This window comes from Vombatus ursinus, unplaced genomic scaffold (genome assembly GCF_900497805.2).
Source record: "Vombatus ursinus unplaced genomic scaffold, bare-nosed wombat genome assembly UNPS02014847.1, whole genome shotgun sequence".
NCBI lineage: Eukaryota > Metazoa > Chordata > Mammalia > Diprotodontia > Vombatidae > Vombatus > Vombatus ursinus.
Genome location: NW_020954625.1, coordinates 14,790,345 through 14,809,301, shown reverse-complemented (window position 1 = coordinate 14,809,301; position 18,957 = coordinate 14,790,345). Strand labels below are relative to the sequence as shown.

General features: G+C 43.2%; 1 protein-coding gene across 8 annotated transcripts in view; it reads right to left on the bottom strand.

The window, feature by feature from the left end:
• Window positions 1-18,957, bottom strand: part of ANK3 (ankyrin 3) — a 568,906-nt gene that overhangs the window by 21,233 nt on the left and 528,716 nt on the right. For 7 of the 8 annotated variants that reach the window (XM_027840580.1, XM_027840579.1, XM_027840582.1 and 4 more), the window contains 5 exons: window positions 9,933-10,007; window positions 8,410-8,541; window positions 7,317-7,460; window positions 3,226-3,904; window positions 746-1,112 (listed from right to left, as the gene is read on the bottom strand). In XM_027840580.1, coding sequence (XP_027696381.1) covers window positions 746-1,112; window positions 3,226-3,904; window positions 7,317-7,460; window positions 8,410-8,541; window positions 9,933-10,007 — 1,397 coding nt within the window. Of the gene's footprint in view, window positions 1-745; window positions 1,113-3,225; window positions 3,905-7,316; window positions 7,461-8,409; window positions 8,542-9,932; window positions 10,008-10,642; window positions 18,377-18,957 lie in introns of all 8 variants that reach the window. The other variant, XM_027840578.1, reaches the window with a different exon arrangement.

Genomic DNA, 18,957 nt, shown 5'->3' with positions numbered 1-18,957 from the left:
GAAATATTTTCCTGCTTCTAAATGCCTTCGTGGTTAAAGAACAGCCATTGTATGACCACAGGGCCTTATGGGGGAAGCTACCAGATCTGGTTGGTTACTATTGCGTGTTTATATGAACGGCTCATATTTCTACAAGACTTTAAGGTTTACAAAGCACCTCCCTTACTTACAATGAGGTAGGCCACACAACTCTTATTACCCCCATTTTTACAGATAAGGCAACTGAGGCTCAGAGCAGCTCACTCAAGGAAGGCAATGTCAAGGCAGGGGTGTAAACCTGGACCTCCTGCCTTCTAGTGCACTGCTTTTTCTGTCATCCCATGCTGCCTCTGTATTTAATTAATGAAAATAATTATATTATATTATTAAATTGAAGCAATGGCAGGCTCAATGAAAGGGCCAGCCATCTCTTGATAAGATGGGCAGAAGGAAGCTCAGGTTAGGAATCAGGAGATCTGGATCCTAGATTTGGATTTGCCAATCAACACAACATTGGGTAGGTCACTCATACTTGGTCTCTCCAAGGGAAGAGGATGATTCATTGAGCTCTCTCTTGGCTCATTTCTTTGCCAAGAAGAAGCCATTATCATATAATTCAAGATTCTGACCCCATGGGCTTTTAACATAGATATCGAACTCCTCGGGCCACAAGGAAGTCAAGCTAGGAGGGCACAGCCCTCCTCAAGAGAGCAGAATAGAGAAGTTAACCTTTAATTAGTGAGCACTAGGGAACTGGACCTTGTACCTTGTGCTCAGGCACCACAGCTCCCTCTTCCTCATGGAGGTTTAGCCGTGGCTTTGCATCCCCGGGAGAAGTCCTATTCATCTTTTTCACACTGACAGGCACGGCGGTTTTGATCTCATCTGCTAACTGCTTGCTAGTGTCTTCCACAGATTTCTGGTAGGCTGCTGGCCCGTCGCTGCGGCCAGAACCTGGGGTTTTTGGTTTCTGAGGCTCCTTGTCCCTCGGCTTGCCGACGTCGTTCTGTGATTCTTGGACGTGAGACTTCGCCGTGGTTTCGGGAAAGGCCTCGGGGTGACTGCCGTTGGCTTCGAATTTGCCAGTCTCTCCTTTGAGATACGAGGTAATAGAATCCCTACATTGGTCAGAGCTGGAAGAGATGAAAAAAGAGGGACGTTACAAACCGCCAGGGTGTTATGTGACAAAGGAGACCTTGGTCATCATGAATTCTAACTTGCTACAAATCACATTTTTACTCTCTTAAAAAATACTTTGAAAAACCCAATAAAAAGGTGTTTCTGACATTTGAGAGTTAAGCTTGTGAAGTCGGGATCCCAGTGGTCAATGAAGGATCTCCCTGACGTCCCTTCAACTTGGAAATGACCAGCACATCTCATCGTGTTTGGACCACCATCTCCGGGTCCTAAGCAGGGCCCTCCAGCTGGGGAAATCGTGCCCATTTTGTTAAAAAGTGAGGAAAGATGATAAAGCATTGAAGGAGACTGTCTCACTAGCTCCAGATGCTCACAAAGATGGCTCCAATGGACAACTCATTGCAATAAGTGCATGCCCTCCCAGGGTGATTACTTGGAAGGAGAACGCTCATTCGGCTATACAAATTCTGGTGCTGAGCTAATGCTCTGCACAGAGTGACACAGATGTTGATCTGAATTGCTTAAAAAAAAACCAAAATATTTAGATAAGTGACACCTTTGTGTCCTTGCCCTGGAGAGAAGTTGCAGTAGATGAGACCTTGGGCTGATGGAGGCACAGAATTGCTGATGTAACTGACCTTCTACGAATGTCAAGCTGTACCTCATTCTGCCCTTAGCTTGCCAAGTTTAATAGGTTAGAGCTCTGTTTGCAACCAACATCTCTCTATGACACCATAATTTCTCACTGTTCATTTTTAAGGGAAAAAAAAAAGTTGATCAAGTATTTGAAATAGAAGTAGTCTCATGAGCATCAGCTGGTCAGCAGTTGCTATTTTAAATGCTGATGCTCTTTTAGGTTTCAAAAGCTACCAACCGTCAGGAAGAGTACCTTTCTTGAAAGGATAAAAACCAACATGTGAAGTTATTAGAAGAACATAAGTACGTGGGACTTACGTGGTCGGGACCTTCTATCTGTAATGTTCATTTTTTTTTTTTTTTAGGCAATTGGGGTTAAGTGACTTGCCCAGGGTCACACAGCTAGTTAAGTGTCAAGTGTTTGGTCTGAGGCCAGATTTGAACTCAGGTCCTCCTGACTTCAAGGCCGGTGTTCTATCCATTGCGCCACCTAGCTGCCCCCTAATGTTCATTTTCTTAAAAAAAAAAAAGTATAAAGAAGAAAGTGCTTTGGGGACACTAATCAAAGCATAAGTGATTAATCCAGGGCTTGACATGTCATCCTTGACATGCCATCAATAGTTGGGATAGAATGGATGGGAGGGAGGGCTGGAATAAGCGGTTTTCTCCTCAGCCTCCACCCTCCCTGTAAACTGAGCGGGTGGCATTATTTGGGGCCTCTGGGTGAAAAGGAAATGTAAGCCATATTCATAGGACCATGGATAGAGTTTAAAGAGACCTCAGAGGTCATCTGGTACAACTCCTTCCATTTATAAATGAAAAATCTGAGACCTGGAGGAGTTATGTGACTTGTCCAAGGTCATACAGAAGAGTGTGGGATTTGAACCCAGGTCATTTGACTCCAAACTCAGTATTCTTTGTCTAATAACACACTGGCTGTCACTGTTCCTCAGCTCCTGGGTTTGGCAGGGCCTGAAGTCACTACCTGAGTTTTCTTCATGTTTCTCATCCAACTATGCACTCTTCTCTAAAGGTACACAAAACCGTGGACTTAAAACACCACAAGAAACTATTCTATCCTGATTTTGTCTTTGACGCCTCCCAGGCACGTGTGGCCCAAGAGCTACCACTGTCTGTGTACTGGAAACTTCACTGGTTTTGTAGAACCAGGGGAAAAGTCTAGGTTAACACACACACACACACACACACACACACACACACACACACACACACATATTCCTTTGCAGCATCCTGCAAAAGTACCAACATAATTCTCACTTGGAGATTTTCTTTCTCTCGTTTAGCATGAGGAACAAACTTCCTGAGCCTTTTAGGGTCTGGAAACTTTATGAGGTTCAGGAATGAGCCTCCAAGGGGGCTTTGCATTAGGAAGAAAAGCTAACGACTTTTATCACTTCTCTTATTCTAAGTGTTCCAAGCCTCGTTCCCCATCCCTCGTGGGCACATTCATACCTGTTATCCAGTCGATCCAGTAACCCACCAGCTATCCTGCGACCCGGCATTGGTGGCTCGGGGCTGCCCGTGGAGGCCTCATTCTGCCAACCTGTAATTGAATACATTTCCCGTTCGACTTGCTCTACCCCTCTGAGCAGAGCCCGAACCTTTTCTTCTGTCATCTCCTCAGACTCCATTCCTTCTTCCAGCTGAATGTCCTCAAATAGAGACTTCAGTTTTTCTTCCGTCATCTCCTCCTCAGGACCAGAGTTTCCTCTCTCTTGCTGCTTAAGCCTCATTTCTACTTTGCTAGTCTTTTCTATTTCCTTTGAGAGCTCAACATCTTTGTGGACCCCAGCCAAGCTTCCGAGGTGGTGAGGATACTCGCTCAGACAAACATCCTCCAGCTGGCTCCCCTCTACATCCACACCTCCAGGAACACCTTGGCGAGGCGCCGAGAAGTCCAGCCTGCTGTCTTCTAATGAAGTGTCTTCTGCAGTTACAACTGGAGGTCCTTCTGCCGCGCCATCTACATTTCCCTGGGAAGTTACTAGCCCGTCACTCAGTCTACTGGGAGTTCTAAGGGGTGACTCTACGCTAGAGAGATCACTAAAATAATCATCTTGCTGGAAAGGGGTGGGTGGAAGGTAGTACAACCCACTGGGGGTTTCCAGTTCCACTTGAAGGGAAGGATAACCTATGGAAGACAGTACATTTGGACGAACCAGAATGAATCATGATACAACAAAAACAGACGTAAAATGACTCAAATTATATCAAGTATGAAAATGCGTGATGAGTCGATAAAATGGTGTTAGTAAAATCACTAACTTAGTTGAATTTAATGGAACAACAACAAAAACCCCCAACCGAACCCAGTGCAAAATATATATTAAAAATGCTATTAATTAAGTAAAAAGTCATTGGATCATACACTTTGAGTTGGATGGGATTTTAGAGGTTGGTTAGTCAAAATCCCTCCTTTTACAAGTGAGGAAACTGAGGCCCAGAGGAAGTGACTTATCCAAGGTCACAGAGGCAGTAAGTGAAAGAGTAATTGTGGTCAATTTCTGATAACTTGTTAATAAGCACCACACTCTGGGGGCCCAATTTTTTTTTCTATTAGGGGTATGCAAATTTTCCCTTGCAAGAGCAATGAATAGCGCAGATTTTAAGACAACCAATTTTTACAAATAAGTATTTCTGCTTCTTGGTTATCCTGTTTTAAAAATCCCACACCATGGCTATGTCACTGGACTCTACCTCTTTCAAAAAGTAGTTACTTCACATGAATGTCAGAGTCAGCACAGATAACATGATTTAAAGGTAGCCAATGAATGTACTGAAGTGCCCACTAAAAGTCTGGCACTGTCCTAGGTGCTGGGACCACCAGCAGTGAAGGTTACAGGACTCCTAAGCAAAAGCAGAGGGAGCTCTACAGGGGAAAAGTATGGGAGAAGGATTGAAAAGCAGAAACTACTGGAAAGGTTCTACATGAAAACTTCAGCCCCAGAAAAGTTATACGGAGGAGAGGACTGGAGTGAGTAGGGAGTTCCTGGAGATCTGGGCGACTGAGGTGATTTCGGTGACATGGGAACAATCAGAACCACTGATCAAACAAAAGAGAGAAAAAAACAGATGAACAATGAAAACGTGGGAGCACTGACTCGCCAAGGATTAGTCTGAGCACACACAATGAGCATTAGGAAACCCAAGGAGTGTTTGGACCCTGAACATCTGACCAACTTGCCCCAAAAGGGAGAAATCGTTTTCTCTTTTAGAAAGACTACATTGCCTTTTTTTTCTGCCTTAGCTCAGAGAAAGGTCAAAAACCGTCTGGTCTTGGTGAGGAAAGGAAGCTCTGGGAGGTTTCAGAGGAGAGACAGAACAAACTGGAGACAGAACACATTGATTTCTTCCATTAGCATCCCACAGAGACAAAGGGCTAAATTTTCAGTCAGCCTCAGACGCAAATACTGATTTGGTATCTTCCTAGAAATTCAATTAACTCTCTAGACATGCATGGGATGATTATGAACAAGGTTGTTTTCAGACTAAAGCCTGGCTGAAAATTTGGCCCAAGGAGGCAAGCACAATCCCAGGAAATGATTCCAAATCTAAGTCGTTTTGCCATGTAAACAATGCTACTGCTTGTGGTGAGCATTTGGTGTAACTGATGGTTTGTTTTTTTCTAAGTATATACATTTCAAAATTTATCTGATAGTTATACAAAAACGATTCAGGAAAACCCACATTGTTAAAAAAAATGTAAATTGTAAAAGAATAATTAAATATGTTGCAACCAAACTCCCTGAACTTAACCTAAAGTTATTTATTATGCTTGAGGACTCTGACATCAGAAATGACCAGAAAGATATGATGGCACCAATTTACCTGAGTGAATAATTTTTTTTAAAGAAATCAGATTGACGATATTGTGAAAATGTTATAAGAGGCCTTATAACATTCAGTTCCTAATCAAGAACGTGGAATACTATACATTGCTCTAATAGAAAATTTGATGGAACAAGTCCATCTTGGGTCAATCCAAAGGGGTTCAATTAATATCACATTTGGGTTTTCCTCATGGAATATGACCCTTGAAGCCAGAATTGTTGGGAGGCTTCACTCTAAGTTTGAAAATTAACCATTCTTGCCATTATTACTGCTCATATGGATATTATGCTGAGACGAACGCATGATTCACATCTGACATCCACCTTTGCCTTTAGAAAACAGTGAATATCATCTAATAATTTGAGTGTGTTATCCCTTAGCACATAACATACAGAGAAAACATGAGATAGTGAATTTCGTTAGTCACACTCGGCCTATCTGAAATCGGGGAAAGAGATTATTGACATTGATCCACTTTTCTCCTTCTTTCTCAATAAAGGCTTTTATATTTATTTAAAATATATTTAAATATAATTATATGTATATATAAATATATTAAATACATTTTCAAACTTTGGGCACAGATAAAAAAAGCAACTCTATTTCCAACTCTCATCACCAAGAAAAAGCTCCACATTTCCTTTTGCTAATTTAACACAGACAGGAATTTCAATTTATGAAGCTGAGAGAATCTCACTTTCAGTAAAACAAGACGTTTAACGAATCACTCTCTATATTTTAACACCAAGAGTTATTTCTAAATAAAATAATAACTAAATAATTATTTTGAAATGAAAGGCATTTTAAAATAAAATGATGTAAAATATAAATATAATAAAAATACAAATAGAAAAGAAAATAAAATAAAGTAATTTCGAAATAAAATAACAGCTAAAGGCTGAGTGATTGTATGATAATCCTGGTAATGCAAATGATTACAGTAACGAAAATACTCTGTAGCCTATCCAGAGAAAATTATTAATAATTTCTAATTTGCCCACCATATTGAAAATGTTGTTGCTTTAATTTATGATTAAAGGAATATGCCTGTCTTAATGGCTCTGTATTGAGTCAGCCTATAAAAATGACTGCACTATTTAAATACAAATAAATTCAGTTATGATGGTATCATTTTTTCACCCATCAATCAATATTTATTAAGAGTCTACTATGTGCCAAGCACCGTGCTAAGTGGTTTTTCATATCACTCTATATTACTTAGTACCAGGAAATCATACTATTACTGTTAAGAGTTTATGCAATTATTTCATTTTGACCCAGTTTATTGCTCATGTAGCAAGAACTGAACTAACATAGCACTTTTTCATTACTTTTTTAAAAAACAAATTAAAATGGCCAAAGTGAAGCATCTTCAGGAAACTAGCTACTCCACCATTAATGGAATTTTCTTATTTTGGAAGCTCAGCCTTTGGTTATAGCCTAAGAATCAAGATATTCTGAAAAATCAAGTAACACGTTAGATACTTTGGTTTTCATATTTCATGCTCCATAAAAATAAACATTCTTTGAGGTTTTAACCCAATATTTCAATGCAAACAAACATCCTACAGTTGTGATTCTAGCAGGAAAAATGCTCTGAAGATGAGAAATTAACAACCAAAAGAATCATAACTCAGTTTCTTTTGGACTATTCTTGGCTTATCAAGTTTTCAAATTAATTAAATGATTAAATAAACATTAGATTCAATTACCATCAACAGGATCATGAAAAACATTATTCTCTTCTGCAAAGCTCCTGGTGCCAGAAATATTTCCATAATCAAATATTGGTCCTTCCAGCAAGGTCACTATATCTATTCGGTTAATTTTTGTCAAGACAGAAGTTAAGGCATCAGCTGAAAAGGAGGAAAAAAAAGGATGAAAAGATGACTGGGGACAACCTGAATGCCATCATTCCCCCCCCCCATTTATCAGGTTTACTTCATATCTTCTCAGGTGGCCTCCCCCAAGGTCTGAGTTGCTATCACAGAGGCTGTCAATGACAGGGTTCAGAGCTCTGGCCAGGGGAGGAGGGACACGGTCAACGGTCTGATGAGTACTCTGTAAGCTGCACTTGATAAGAATGGCATAGATAGCCTAGAGATCAGGTACAAAGTGCCAAGACTTCCAACCATTCTTCCTTCTCTTTGGTTACAAGTCATTTAATCAAATATTAAATCGAGTTTTGCTTTTTAAGATGGCAAGATACCAAAAAAAATTAGTCTCACGTTTGATATGTAACAATTTAATTACAGTACTTGCTTATAGTACTGTACTGACCCAGGCAAATGCGAGGGAAATTACTCACAACTCATTGTTTTGATTTGGCTGTCTGCACAGCCAAAAGAATGGAGGAGATAGTGGGATGGCAGCACAAGAAATACCTGGCCTCACGGTGAACAAGGTGATGTCTGTCTTCTATTGCGAATTCTTCTTTGTCTCCCTATCCTTCCCCTCCTTGCCCACCCAGAACTTATTAAATAATGGCTCAGAGTTTTTGTCAACTGCTTGGTTATCCAGCAACTGCCACCATTTTTCAACTTCAGCAGACATGGATAAAGTTACAATCATGATATAAAAAGTCTCAAGTGATCACATACACACACACACACACACACACACACACACACACACACACACGCACTCTTTAAGCCTCTCTAAAAGTCGAACTAGGAACTTAGAACCGAGCTTCCACAAATACGTCTCAATATGTCAGACCAAAGGATTATCCACTGGCTTGGATGATTTTCCCATAAACTAAGTGGAAGAGAGTTGTCAAAGGTAAAATAATATATCTCATCATACTTGTCGCATTTTTTCCATCTCGGGTAACCCATTTTTTTAATAACATGAAGCTCTGAGCAATTAAAGAGTTTGGATTTTCTACACGGATTTGGTTGATTTCATCCACGGAAAAGTTCAGCTCTCTCGCCAGTTCTGTAAAACAAAAGGAAAAACAAAAGGACTTTGAAGACCACCCATCGTGGCTTCATCACATGCTTCTGCAAATGTTTGTTAAGAGGCACCAACAATGAAAATAAGAGAACTGACGTATATCAGCAATGTCTGGCAATACTGAATTCCCCTCCTGGGGTTTAAACCTAAGCCCCTTAGTTTGGTAGCAAAGCAATTATGTCCTCACCTGCAGGATATAACTGTAATCATCACTAAGCAAAACCTGAAAAGTAGCTACATCAAAAATGCTAATATAATCTAGGATTTTTACATAAAACAGGAGGCCATTTGCTTCGCTCTCACTGATTCATTTATTCATCTAATAGAATTTGCTATATACCTACTGAGGGCAGAACAACATGGAAGGTGCTGGGGGAGACACAATGTTTAGCTAAGATGAGGGCTTTGCTACCATGGATCTTACGAGAAGAGGCTCCTCCTTTCCCCCCCAATACAAAATTCTATTACTTTCCTGGGTACACGCAATCATGAGCACTATTGGCACTAAAATTTTTTGCATTGCATTAACTATTTAACAATAACCATATTTCATATTTACCTGGTACTTACTTCACCTGGTATACTTTACATATATAGTGTGTCCCAAAAATCTTAGTCCTACTGAGACTTTGGGGATTTCACGTATTATAATTTGATCTTCAAAACAATTCTGTGAGATAGATGCTACTAATATCCCCATGTTACAGATGAGGAAACTGAGACTCAGAGAGGTTACTTGTTCATTGGCACACAGCTTGTAAATGTCTGAGGCGGGATTTGTACTCAAGTCTTCCTAACTTCCAACACTTTATCAGCTGGGTGAGCTGGGACAAGTCTCTCAATCTTTCTCATTCTCAGTTCCCTCATCCATAAAATGAGGAAAATATTAGCACCTACCTCACAGAGCTGTTACGAGGACCAAATGAGACAACATGAGGGCTTGTTGAGCCTTAAGATGCTCTATAGTGTTCCATAAGGGGCAGCTCTATGTACGCGTACGCATCTTGGACTGTGTTCCATAAGCCAAATACATATATATTCTTTTGCACATTTCTGCATGACTGGCAGCTGTTTTGCATTATCCAGGTTTCTTCCCTTTTTGGCACAGAGGAGTGAGAGAGCTAGCTCACTACACACCAACAGAATTAAGAGGAGGTTCACCTAATTAAAATTTCTTGATCACCAATTCCTAAAAATAATTTGCTATCGTTTCCCTGGTATCAGACAAAAAAAAAAAAAGAAAGTATGATAGCATACAGAGAATTTGGTAGCACTTAGAATAACGCTCTGCATTGCTTCCCACCTGCTCTGATTTGTAGGGAGCAGGAGAGGAAGGTTTGCCATTCTTTCTGCATAGGTGGGCGAGCACTCACCTGTCCAGCTGAGCCCCAGATGATCAGCTACAATAGCCATCCTGATGTCTGTCCGTTCACATGGACTTTGTGGACCTGCGATGTACAATTTCTTAGTTAATATACTCATAGAGAAAGACATCATGTTGGAAAATTGTGCTTCAGAAGTACTTGGGTTTTACAGAGGGGCTATTGCTGAAACTCAAATGTATCCTAATTACCTACACAAATTCTTTTTAAATTTTTATAATTTTTTTTGACATAGTTTGTTATGTTTCCACCTGCGTAAGGCCAAGTGTCCGACTAAATGGATGTTGGATAATGGAGTTAAACATGCTCATGAGTTTGCTACAAACGGTTATGACAATTCTAGACCTCATATTGGTGAAGACACTAACGCGGGCAGTTCAACCCTCGGTCGTTCCTCTCCTCCAACAGAGAGTCGTGTTCGTTAGAGCCCAACGTAAAGCGTTGAATGACACCAATGGGTTTCAGCATGCTTCCCTAGCTGTCTACGGTGCAGCGTTCGTTCAGAAAAAGGAAGAAAGAAGATTCTCTAGGACAGCACAGACAGATGACAAGGACAATGAACACTACAGTTAATTCACTCCACAGGCAATCACGACAGGTCATGCACTAGCATCAACAAGTGGGAAAGTTTTACAGACTAGGCTGGATCTCCAGGACGAGAGCCAAAAGCGCTCCAGAAACCTGCCTCCCTTCATCCTCACCAGTCCTTCTCTCACTGCCGGCTTTTCCATTCTTTGATTTTAAGGACGCTGCCTCCTTTCTCTTATCTCTAGCGGACTTCCGTGTAATGGGAGGTGGGCAAACCCGAGGCACTTCTGAGGAGGATGTATTTCTGGACGTACTGTCTTCGTCATCGGACCCCTCGGGCTGCGTCTTTTTGTCTTCCTCAGACAGGCGGTCCACGAGCTTTAACGTCTCACCACTAATTCCCTTAAAATATTCAATCGAATGTTTACATACTTCCCTGAGCTGGGTTTTCCTGACTTTCACTGTGGTCGTGGCCACACAGGCAGATCTTACCTTTACTGGTAATTTGGAAGGAAGCTGCTTGATCTTGCCTCTTTCTAGCTGGCCCGGTTTTGGCTTGGTGCCTGTTTCTCTGACTAACGCTAGGTTCTCTCTGGGTGGGTTTTTTATTGGAATCCTGGACCTAACTTCTAGACATGGAGACGAATTAAGGGTTCTGGCTCTCTCGGGCTTGCTAACTTGCCTCATTTTACCCACTGCCTTGTTGGGGATGGGTTTTGGCGGGAAGGCATCTTTGGAGGAGGTGGCTTTTATGGGCAGTTTGGATTTTGGCCTAAGCCCTACTGATTCTTTTTTCTTTTTCTGTTCTTCAGTTACTTCCTGTGTCTCTTTTAGACAGTGTCCTTGAAGCGCCCCTGAAGAGCCTTTGAGTGGGTTAGCTTTCTCAGTGGTACAAGTGGCTATGGAATGGTCTGGGAGCACTACGTTACTGGCAATATTATCTGTCTGCATAGTGGATGAATCCAAATTGTTGTTGTTATTAAAATTATCTTTTTGAAAATCATGCTTTTCTTTTGGCCTATAGTCTCTCTGGCTATTTGCTGCACTTGGAATCACTGTTACGGTTTCATTTTCTAAGCCCTGACCACTGGAAAGCATAGCTTCTACTTTCTCTGTCCCTTCTCCGGAGCCATCTTTCTTCATGGTCATGGTGGAAGCGGAAATCCCCATTTTGATTGGCGTGCGCAGCTTGGGGTCCACTTTGGAAGCGTTGGCCACCGCCGGTGGCTTCTCCGGTGGGCTACTACTGAGTGCTGCCTCCTGACACTCTCCACTGGGCTGAATGGTGGGTTTGTGTTCAACTGCGGTGGCCTCTACTTTTCTCTCTAGGTCTGTTTCTACTGTAGTGTCCCCTGACTGTGGCTGTGTGATGGCAGTGCCCATGGTTTTATCCCCTTCCCCCTTGTCCCCTGACTTCCCTTCAGAAGTATGCTCACCAATCTGGAAAAATTGGAGCCTCTCTTCAACAAAATCCCTCTTGCTCATGTCAATTGCGCCACTGCGAGTCATCTCAAACATCTTTCCTTCGTGAAATGGGAAGGGGTTGGGTTCACTAGTTGGGGTACTTTCATCAGTTGGCGTTCTGGCTGGGGTGGTATCTGGGGTCGTGGCTTGAGAACGGTCTTCTACCACCAGACCAAATGGTTTTGATTCATCTTCCCTTGATTTTGTCTCAAACACTTCATCATCACCTCGGTTATTAGACCAAGGATCAAAATCTAGACTTTTGGTGGCTACTGTCTTGAAAGGGGTCGCAAATTCTTCATCTACCTTGTAGCTGAAATAGGTATCTGGAAACACAGATCTATCGGGATGTCTGCCTTCCAATGTGAAAAACTGGGTCCCTGACTTCTGCTCGGTTTTATCAGGAGTCTTTTCTGATGCTGAGCCTTTGGAGAGCAGCTTTTCTTCCTCAAACCCTACCTTCCCCTCCTCCTCCTCAATCACTTCAAGCTTACTTTGACTAAAAGAACGGTCAGCTGGCTTTAAAATACCCTCGGTATTCCACACATCTTTTTTGATGTCAATGGCCTGACTTGGGAGCTTAGAATCACTCTCCGTGAGGCCGTCATCTTCGTCTTGAAGATCATAGCCATCAAGAGAATCAATTTCGGTTGCGTCTGTGTCATGAGAGAATTCTGCCGTGGTGGCGATGGAACACTCAGTGATGGACTGGTCATTATTCCCGTTCTGTACTACTTCATTCTGTGGTGAGTCAAGGCCGATGTCAAGTTCGTTTTCCTTTCTAGGGCCATTACTTCCTGACTCTCTCAGGGTGGGTGTCTTTTCAGAACTTTTGGATTTGGAACCCTCTTTTTGATCATCTTCCACATCCTTTAGTTTGAAAGTGTACTTTTTGATCGGGACTGGTTGGTAGATGGATTCATCATCACTAGAGTCACTGACATCTGCCCCGGGAGGAATGGGAGAAGGGGGCTGCACTCGGATGACGGGCTCGGCCAGCTGGTATTTGTCATGCTCGTCCTGTAGACTGACTTCCATCATTTCTACCTCCCTCTCGGGGGAATAAGAGGACTTCTTATCTGGCTCTGCCTGGTCTGCATCCAATGGAGGGGGAGGCGGAAACTCGATATAGGCAACTCTGTTACCTTTGGACCTTTTGGGAGAGTCTTTGTTCAGAGCGTTGGACGTTTCCAGGTCAATGGCTGCCATTTGTTTTAGGGAAGTAGACTTAACCTGCTCCTCCTCCTCTGACTCCTCAGAAACCTCAGGGATTGGGCTGGGTTTGCCTGGTATATAAGCTATGAGTGAGTCAGGTGTCTTAGAAGTAAATTCATAACTCACTTCCTCTGAGCTGGGTGTTTCTGGGGTTAAAGGGCTCTTCCCAGAACTGTCTAAGAAGGACACTTGCTCTAGAGTGTCATCTTCTGGGCTCCCCTGGGGAGAGGGGGGCTGTTTCTGCTGTCTGGTGGTAAAGAATGCCCCCCTGGTCTCTTGAACTGTCTTACATTCCTGACTTACTATTCTCTTTACACTTCCTTGTTGTATTTCCTTTTCATATTGTTTTCCTACTTGGACAAAACTAACATAAACGGGCAAAGTCTTTATCTCCTTCCCTCCCTCTGTCTCTGCTAATGGTGCGGCCTTTTCCAATCCATCCATAGGACTGTGGTCAAATAAATCACTGGAGGGAGACTCCTTGCCTGGACTAAATTCTAAGGAATCAGGAGATTTGGTAGGCGAGGTCTCAGTTTCCTCCAGGGGAGGACACAACCCTACATAACTATGATGCTTGGAGATTTTGCTGATCTCCGAATAGGTGACCTTTTCCTCTTCTACAGAATTGAGCTGATGGCTCTCAAATGTCTCTTTACTCAAACTGGACTGGGGCAATTTGGGGGACAGTTCATATTGGGGAAATTTGGACTGGTCACAGAAACCGTCGGGAATGGCAGAGGATGATAACATTTTCCCCTCCTCGGCAATTCGGACTGGGATGTGTGACACGGCTGTGCCTTCGCTTTTCTGGGGTGTCTGGTCACCAGCGTCGGTGGTGCGTGCCCCTTCTTTAACCACAAACTCCCTATATAAAACCTTTTTGGATGGAGATTTTACAGTCACTTCCTTAATTTCGGAGTGAGCTCCATTTGTTAACAACTGGTGTTCTCTCTCTGACACAGAGATCAACTCACTCTTTGGCTCAAGACCCTGATTCTCTGGGTGGTCAACATGATTTTCTTTCACATCGTGAACAAGTACGTGTGAGAGTTTTTCTTTCTGTGCCTTATGGTTAGTAGCCCCTGGACTTTCCCATGTCCTAAAAATCTTTTTGTCCCATGGACCCTTAGTTGCCAAGTCTGAGCTCATGCTATATGCCAAGTCTTTGGACTGCTGCTCAGAATAATGTGCAGGTACTGATTTACTTGACATTTCAGTTCTTGGTTTCTCAACATCGGCAGAACCAGCATCATCTACAACCACTTCACCGTTCTGGGTCTGGTCTCCTTTCATTACCGGTAGTTCCCTTTGCAAAGATGCGCACCCATCTGCAGGACCCACTGCCTTCTGCGGCCTTTCTCTACCATACACTTGGTGAACGGGTAGCTTGCTTTCCTGCATTTTTTTAATTGGAATTTTGGATGGGCCATCCAGCTTTTTTTCTTCTTGAGATATGTCTTTACTTTTTGGATGGGTGCTCTGTTCAAATTTCAACCGGATGGAACTGAGTTTGGACTGTTTGAGCTGGAAGCCAGCTTCAGAAGCTTTGCTCTGTGGAACACCTCCTCTGGGTTCCCCTGGCAGTGTGCTGTCCTCAGTCTGCTTGGACAGGAGCTTCCGCTCGGGACTGCTGGGCAGACTGGCAGTTTTTTCCTCCTCAGCCTTAGGCATGCCTTTCCCATCACGTCCAGGCTGCCTCACTTTAGTCCAGTCATCACTGGACGTCAACGACTCAGTCAGCGGTAACTTCTCAGGGCTGCTGCTGGCTGAGCTTTGGGAAGAAGGGGCATCCTTGACATTCTGGGGCCGGGCCTTTTTCTCAGGAGACTGCAGCTCATCATTCAACTTTTCTGTTTTGTCACGAAAAAACTGGGACACTTCTGTCAGTTTCTCTTCTGCCTCCTTAACGGTCCTGTCCACCCTGTCTTCATATAGCAACTTTTCTCTACCTCTGTCTAATCTGTCCTCAGTAAATCGCATCCACATGGCATGTTTTGGGCTACTAACATCTCCAGAGTAGTGCAACACTGTCACTTTATCAAAATGCTCATCTTTGGATATTTTACCTAGACCATTTTCAGAAACATCTTTGTAGATTTTGGAGAGAATCTCTCTCTTAGGGGCAGGGGCTACTTTGTCTCTGGATCGCTTATCAGACCCCTGTAAACCCACACTAACGGGTACAGCACGGTCTGTAACCGACTCCTCAGTGTCAGAGTGAGACGCATCTATCTTTTCTGAGAGAAGCATTTTCTCAGCAAACCTGTAAGACTCCCCTCTTAGTTCTGACAACTCATCATCGCGGTATTCTGTGGAGTGCTGACTCAAGAGCTTCGACGTTCTGTAAGAGTCATCAGACATGAGTTGGGCAGAACTAGGGCGGCTGTCTTCTTCCTGGGACACGGGAGTGCTCACTCTCGAAGACTCCAGGTACGAAGGCAGGGAATCCTCTGCAGCTAACTCTTCTTCCTCCAGGGGACCCCGTTCCTCCGAACCAGGAGAAGCCTCGTGTTTCTCAGGCAGAAAATCTCTTAGGCTAATATCACCCCGAGATAAGTCTTTCTGATACACAAACATTTCCTTTTCTGGATGCTTTTTGGTCTCTCTAATAATGACTTCGGTGGGTTCGGCTTGGTTACCTTTTTCGATGTGGACTTCTATTATACGCTCCAGCTTGGGTTTCATTGGGCTGTCCCTCTCTGCATGCTGGGGTGGGCTCTCAGCAGCAGACTTGTGCACATCTGGTGACACGGCAGACTTATGCTCAAACAGACCTGCCAGTTCTTTGGACGGGTCCCGCCCAGACTGAAAGGCTTTCATGATGTCATGGACAGACATGGTTTCTTCAATTCTTTCTGAGTTGCCTTCGCTACCCGGAGGTGAATGGTACACCATCCGCGTGGTAGTGGTTATGTGAGTTTCTTCTTTGACGCGGACGCCTTTGCCCGTTGCCCGGTTACGGTCTTCCTCTTCTCCATTGGCTTTCATCTGAAATACTTTGACTTTCTCTTTAATACTAGAAGTGGTGGGCTTTGGCTCCAGCTCCATAAAGGGTGGCGAGGGTTTGGGCGACAGGGGCCGTTCTTGGGCATCGGTGATCTCTCCCGAAGAAGGCTCATAGCTACGGATCACGTGAACCACTTCTGTTCTTGTTTCTGTAATGACCGGAGGGATGGGAACTTCATGAAAAAGTGGCTTGGGACCCGTGCTTTCTGCACTCTGTGGGGCAGAAGGTGTCTTCTCGCTTCTCGTTTCAAAGCCGCTATCTGATAAGGGGCTTTTATCTTGGTCGTGCTGAGAAAAGTCATCGGGAGATTCCAAAATAGTGTCAGTTCCGTAGAAGGAATCTGCAATTTTGCACAACTCTTTTTCTGAGGTGGAAGGCCTCATGGAGGCGGGAGGCATCTTAAGTTTGTGCTCCTGCAAAGCTATTGCTGGCTTTAAAATTCTTTTCTGCCTCTCTTCACCATCTTTCTTTGCATCCTCAAGCTTGTACTTCAAATTTGTTAATGAGCTACTCCCAATATCATTTGTTAAGTAATCAATTACTTTGGTCAAGTTGTAATCCTTTTCAGACATAGTTTTTGCTTTCATCTGGACCTTTTCTGATGTGGATGCAAGAGGGCACAGAACAGCTTGCTGTCTGGCTTCCTTTATTTCTTCTGAACTAAACTCCGTCCAGTCATCTTCAGGAGATTGTCCTTTGTCATTTTTGGAAGCTATGGATGAACCTTTGCTTTCTACACACACATCCTTCTTAAGTATCTCACTAACTTTGACTAGGTCTTCCTTGACTTTCTCAACAATCTTAAAGGGTTCTTCATCATCGATTCTCCCCTCTCTGGTTGGTTCCGGTTGGAAAGGTTTTTCCTCGGCCACATCTGTCTGCAGGATAGCGGTCATTCTTATTAGATCCTCCTTCATCTCAGCTACATCTTTTAGGATCTCCTGACTTGAAGATAAAGAAGATGGCGTGGACAGTTTAAGAGCAGAGGGCGCGAGGAACAAGGATGACTTAATCGGGGATGATGCCTGGTGGAAGTGGGACTGAGGACGTGTCTCTGGAGTCAATGTTTTAATGGGTGATAGGAGGGCAGCTGCGGATTTTGTAATCGAGGTGGAGTCTGGAAGCTTCTTTAGTGCTGGTTCTGACAAAACATTGACTACAGAGTATACGGGTACGGTGATTGTTGATGAAGTTACTGATGAGGTAGTTGCTGATATCGATGACCCCAGGGATGTATACAGTGCACTCACGGAAGGACTTCTTATAGACTGAAAAGCAGATGGCGCTGAAGACACAAATGACCTGAGTGGGGAGAAGGGCATGGCGGTTGTGGTAGAAAACACCTTCTCAACCGTATCAGTGGCTGCACTAACACCACAGCTAATGGAGTTTGTGGCCGCAGAGATTTTTTCTTGTAGCGTGGCTGTGGCTGAGGCTTTGGCTCCATTAATTAAAGCTGAAGAGGATGGATACTTCAGAGGTGAAATAGACCCATTAACTAATGCTACCTCTGCATGCCCAGTCATATGTTTCACAGGAGAAGAGAGAGAGGATGCCACCATCACTTTGGTGGAGGAAACAGCATCGACTGCCGATTTAGCGGGAGACACCACGGACTTTAAAGGGGAAGATACCAGTGGTGGTGCAGAAGTGATGATAGATTTAAAGGGCAAGGTTGAAGAATACATATTAATGTTGGACTTAGGGGATGCTGGGGGTGTCATGGTAATTGACGACCTCTCCAAAAGGGAGCCGGCTGTGGTCACCGGAGAGGTCCGAGAGGAAAAGGTTGAACCGGCTGCCAGCCCTTTTAAAGGAGAGACAGTAGCCTCAGTTATTGTGGGAGCTCTAACGAGTGACCCAGGAGAGACTTGGATATTGTAGGGAGGCTGTGAAACAACTGTTTTTATTGGCGAAGAGACTGTCCGGAAGGATCGGATTGGCGAGGCCACATCACTAATGGATTTAACTGAAGATGTTGTTGAAGCGCCTAAGGTGGATTTGATTGGAGACGGAGAAGAAACAGACCATATTGACTTTAATGGAGAAGCCGATGGAGTGTTAGAAGAAGAACTGGACAAAGAAGTCAAGCCTGACTTGGTTTGTCCAGGCACTGTCATTGGAGCTGTTGTCCAGGACTGATAGGGTCTCGTAGGAAAGAATGGCTTGTATGAGGAGCCAGTGACGGGTAGGGATCTTGTGACTCCTGCACTCCGTTCAACTGTTTCTTAAATTTTAAAATCAAAATCAAACATAAAAATCAACAAAAATGGTTGAAAAACAGAGAGACCAGAGAAGAAAATTGGTCAGTAAATTTTGTAAATATTACAAAAGCAAGTACAATTGTTTGTATGATTCAGAATGGGAGAGGCAAAAAGAATGATTGAAAAAAAACCAAGGGAAAAAAATGCTCCACAGATTCATAACTGATTCAAAGTAAAAGATACAGAAATACAGAAAAATAAGGAGCGATGAGAAATCAAAGACAGAAAGCACGCAGCAACCAAATGTGCCAACAATGAAAAAAGAAAACCCAACGAAAGGATCCATGGATGAGAAAAATAATCAGAACCAAAAATTCTTCTCTTACTTCCTATTGACTTTCTCATATGCTAGTTTTGAAATCACACTAGCGGTCCCATTTTGCCTGTATGTTTGTACAACCAAACGATTATCATTTTAGTAATTTAGAATGTCCTCCCTTTGGCACCTTTTAGCGGCATAGATTGCACCTATTTAAAACAATATAAACTCGTGTAGGTTGACAGAAGTATCTAGAAAACTTTGTCAAAAGCCACTCAA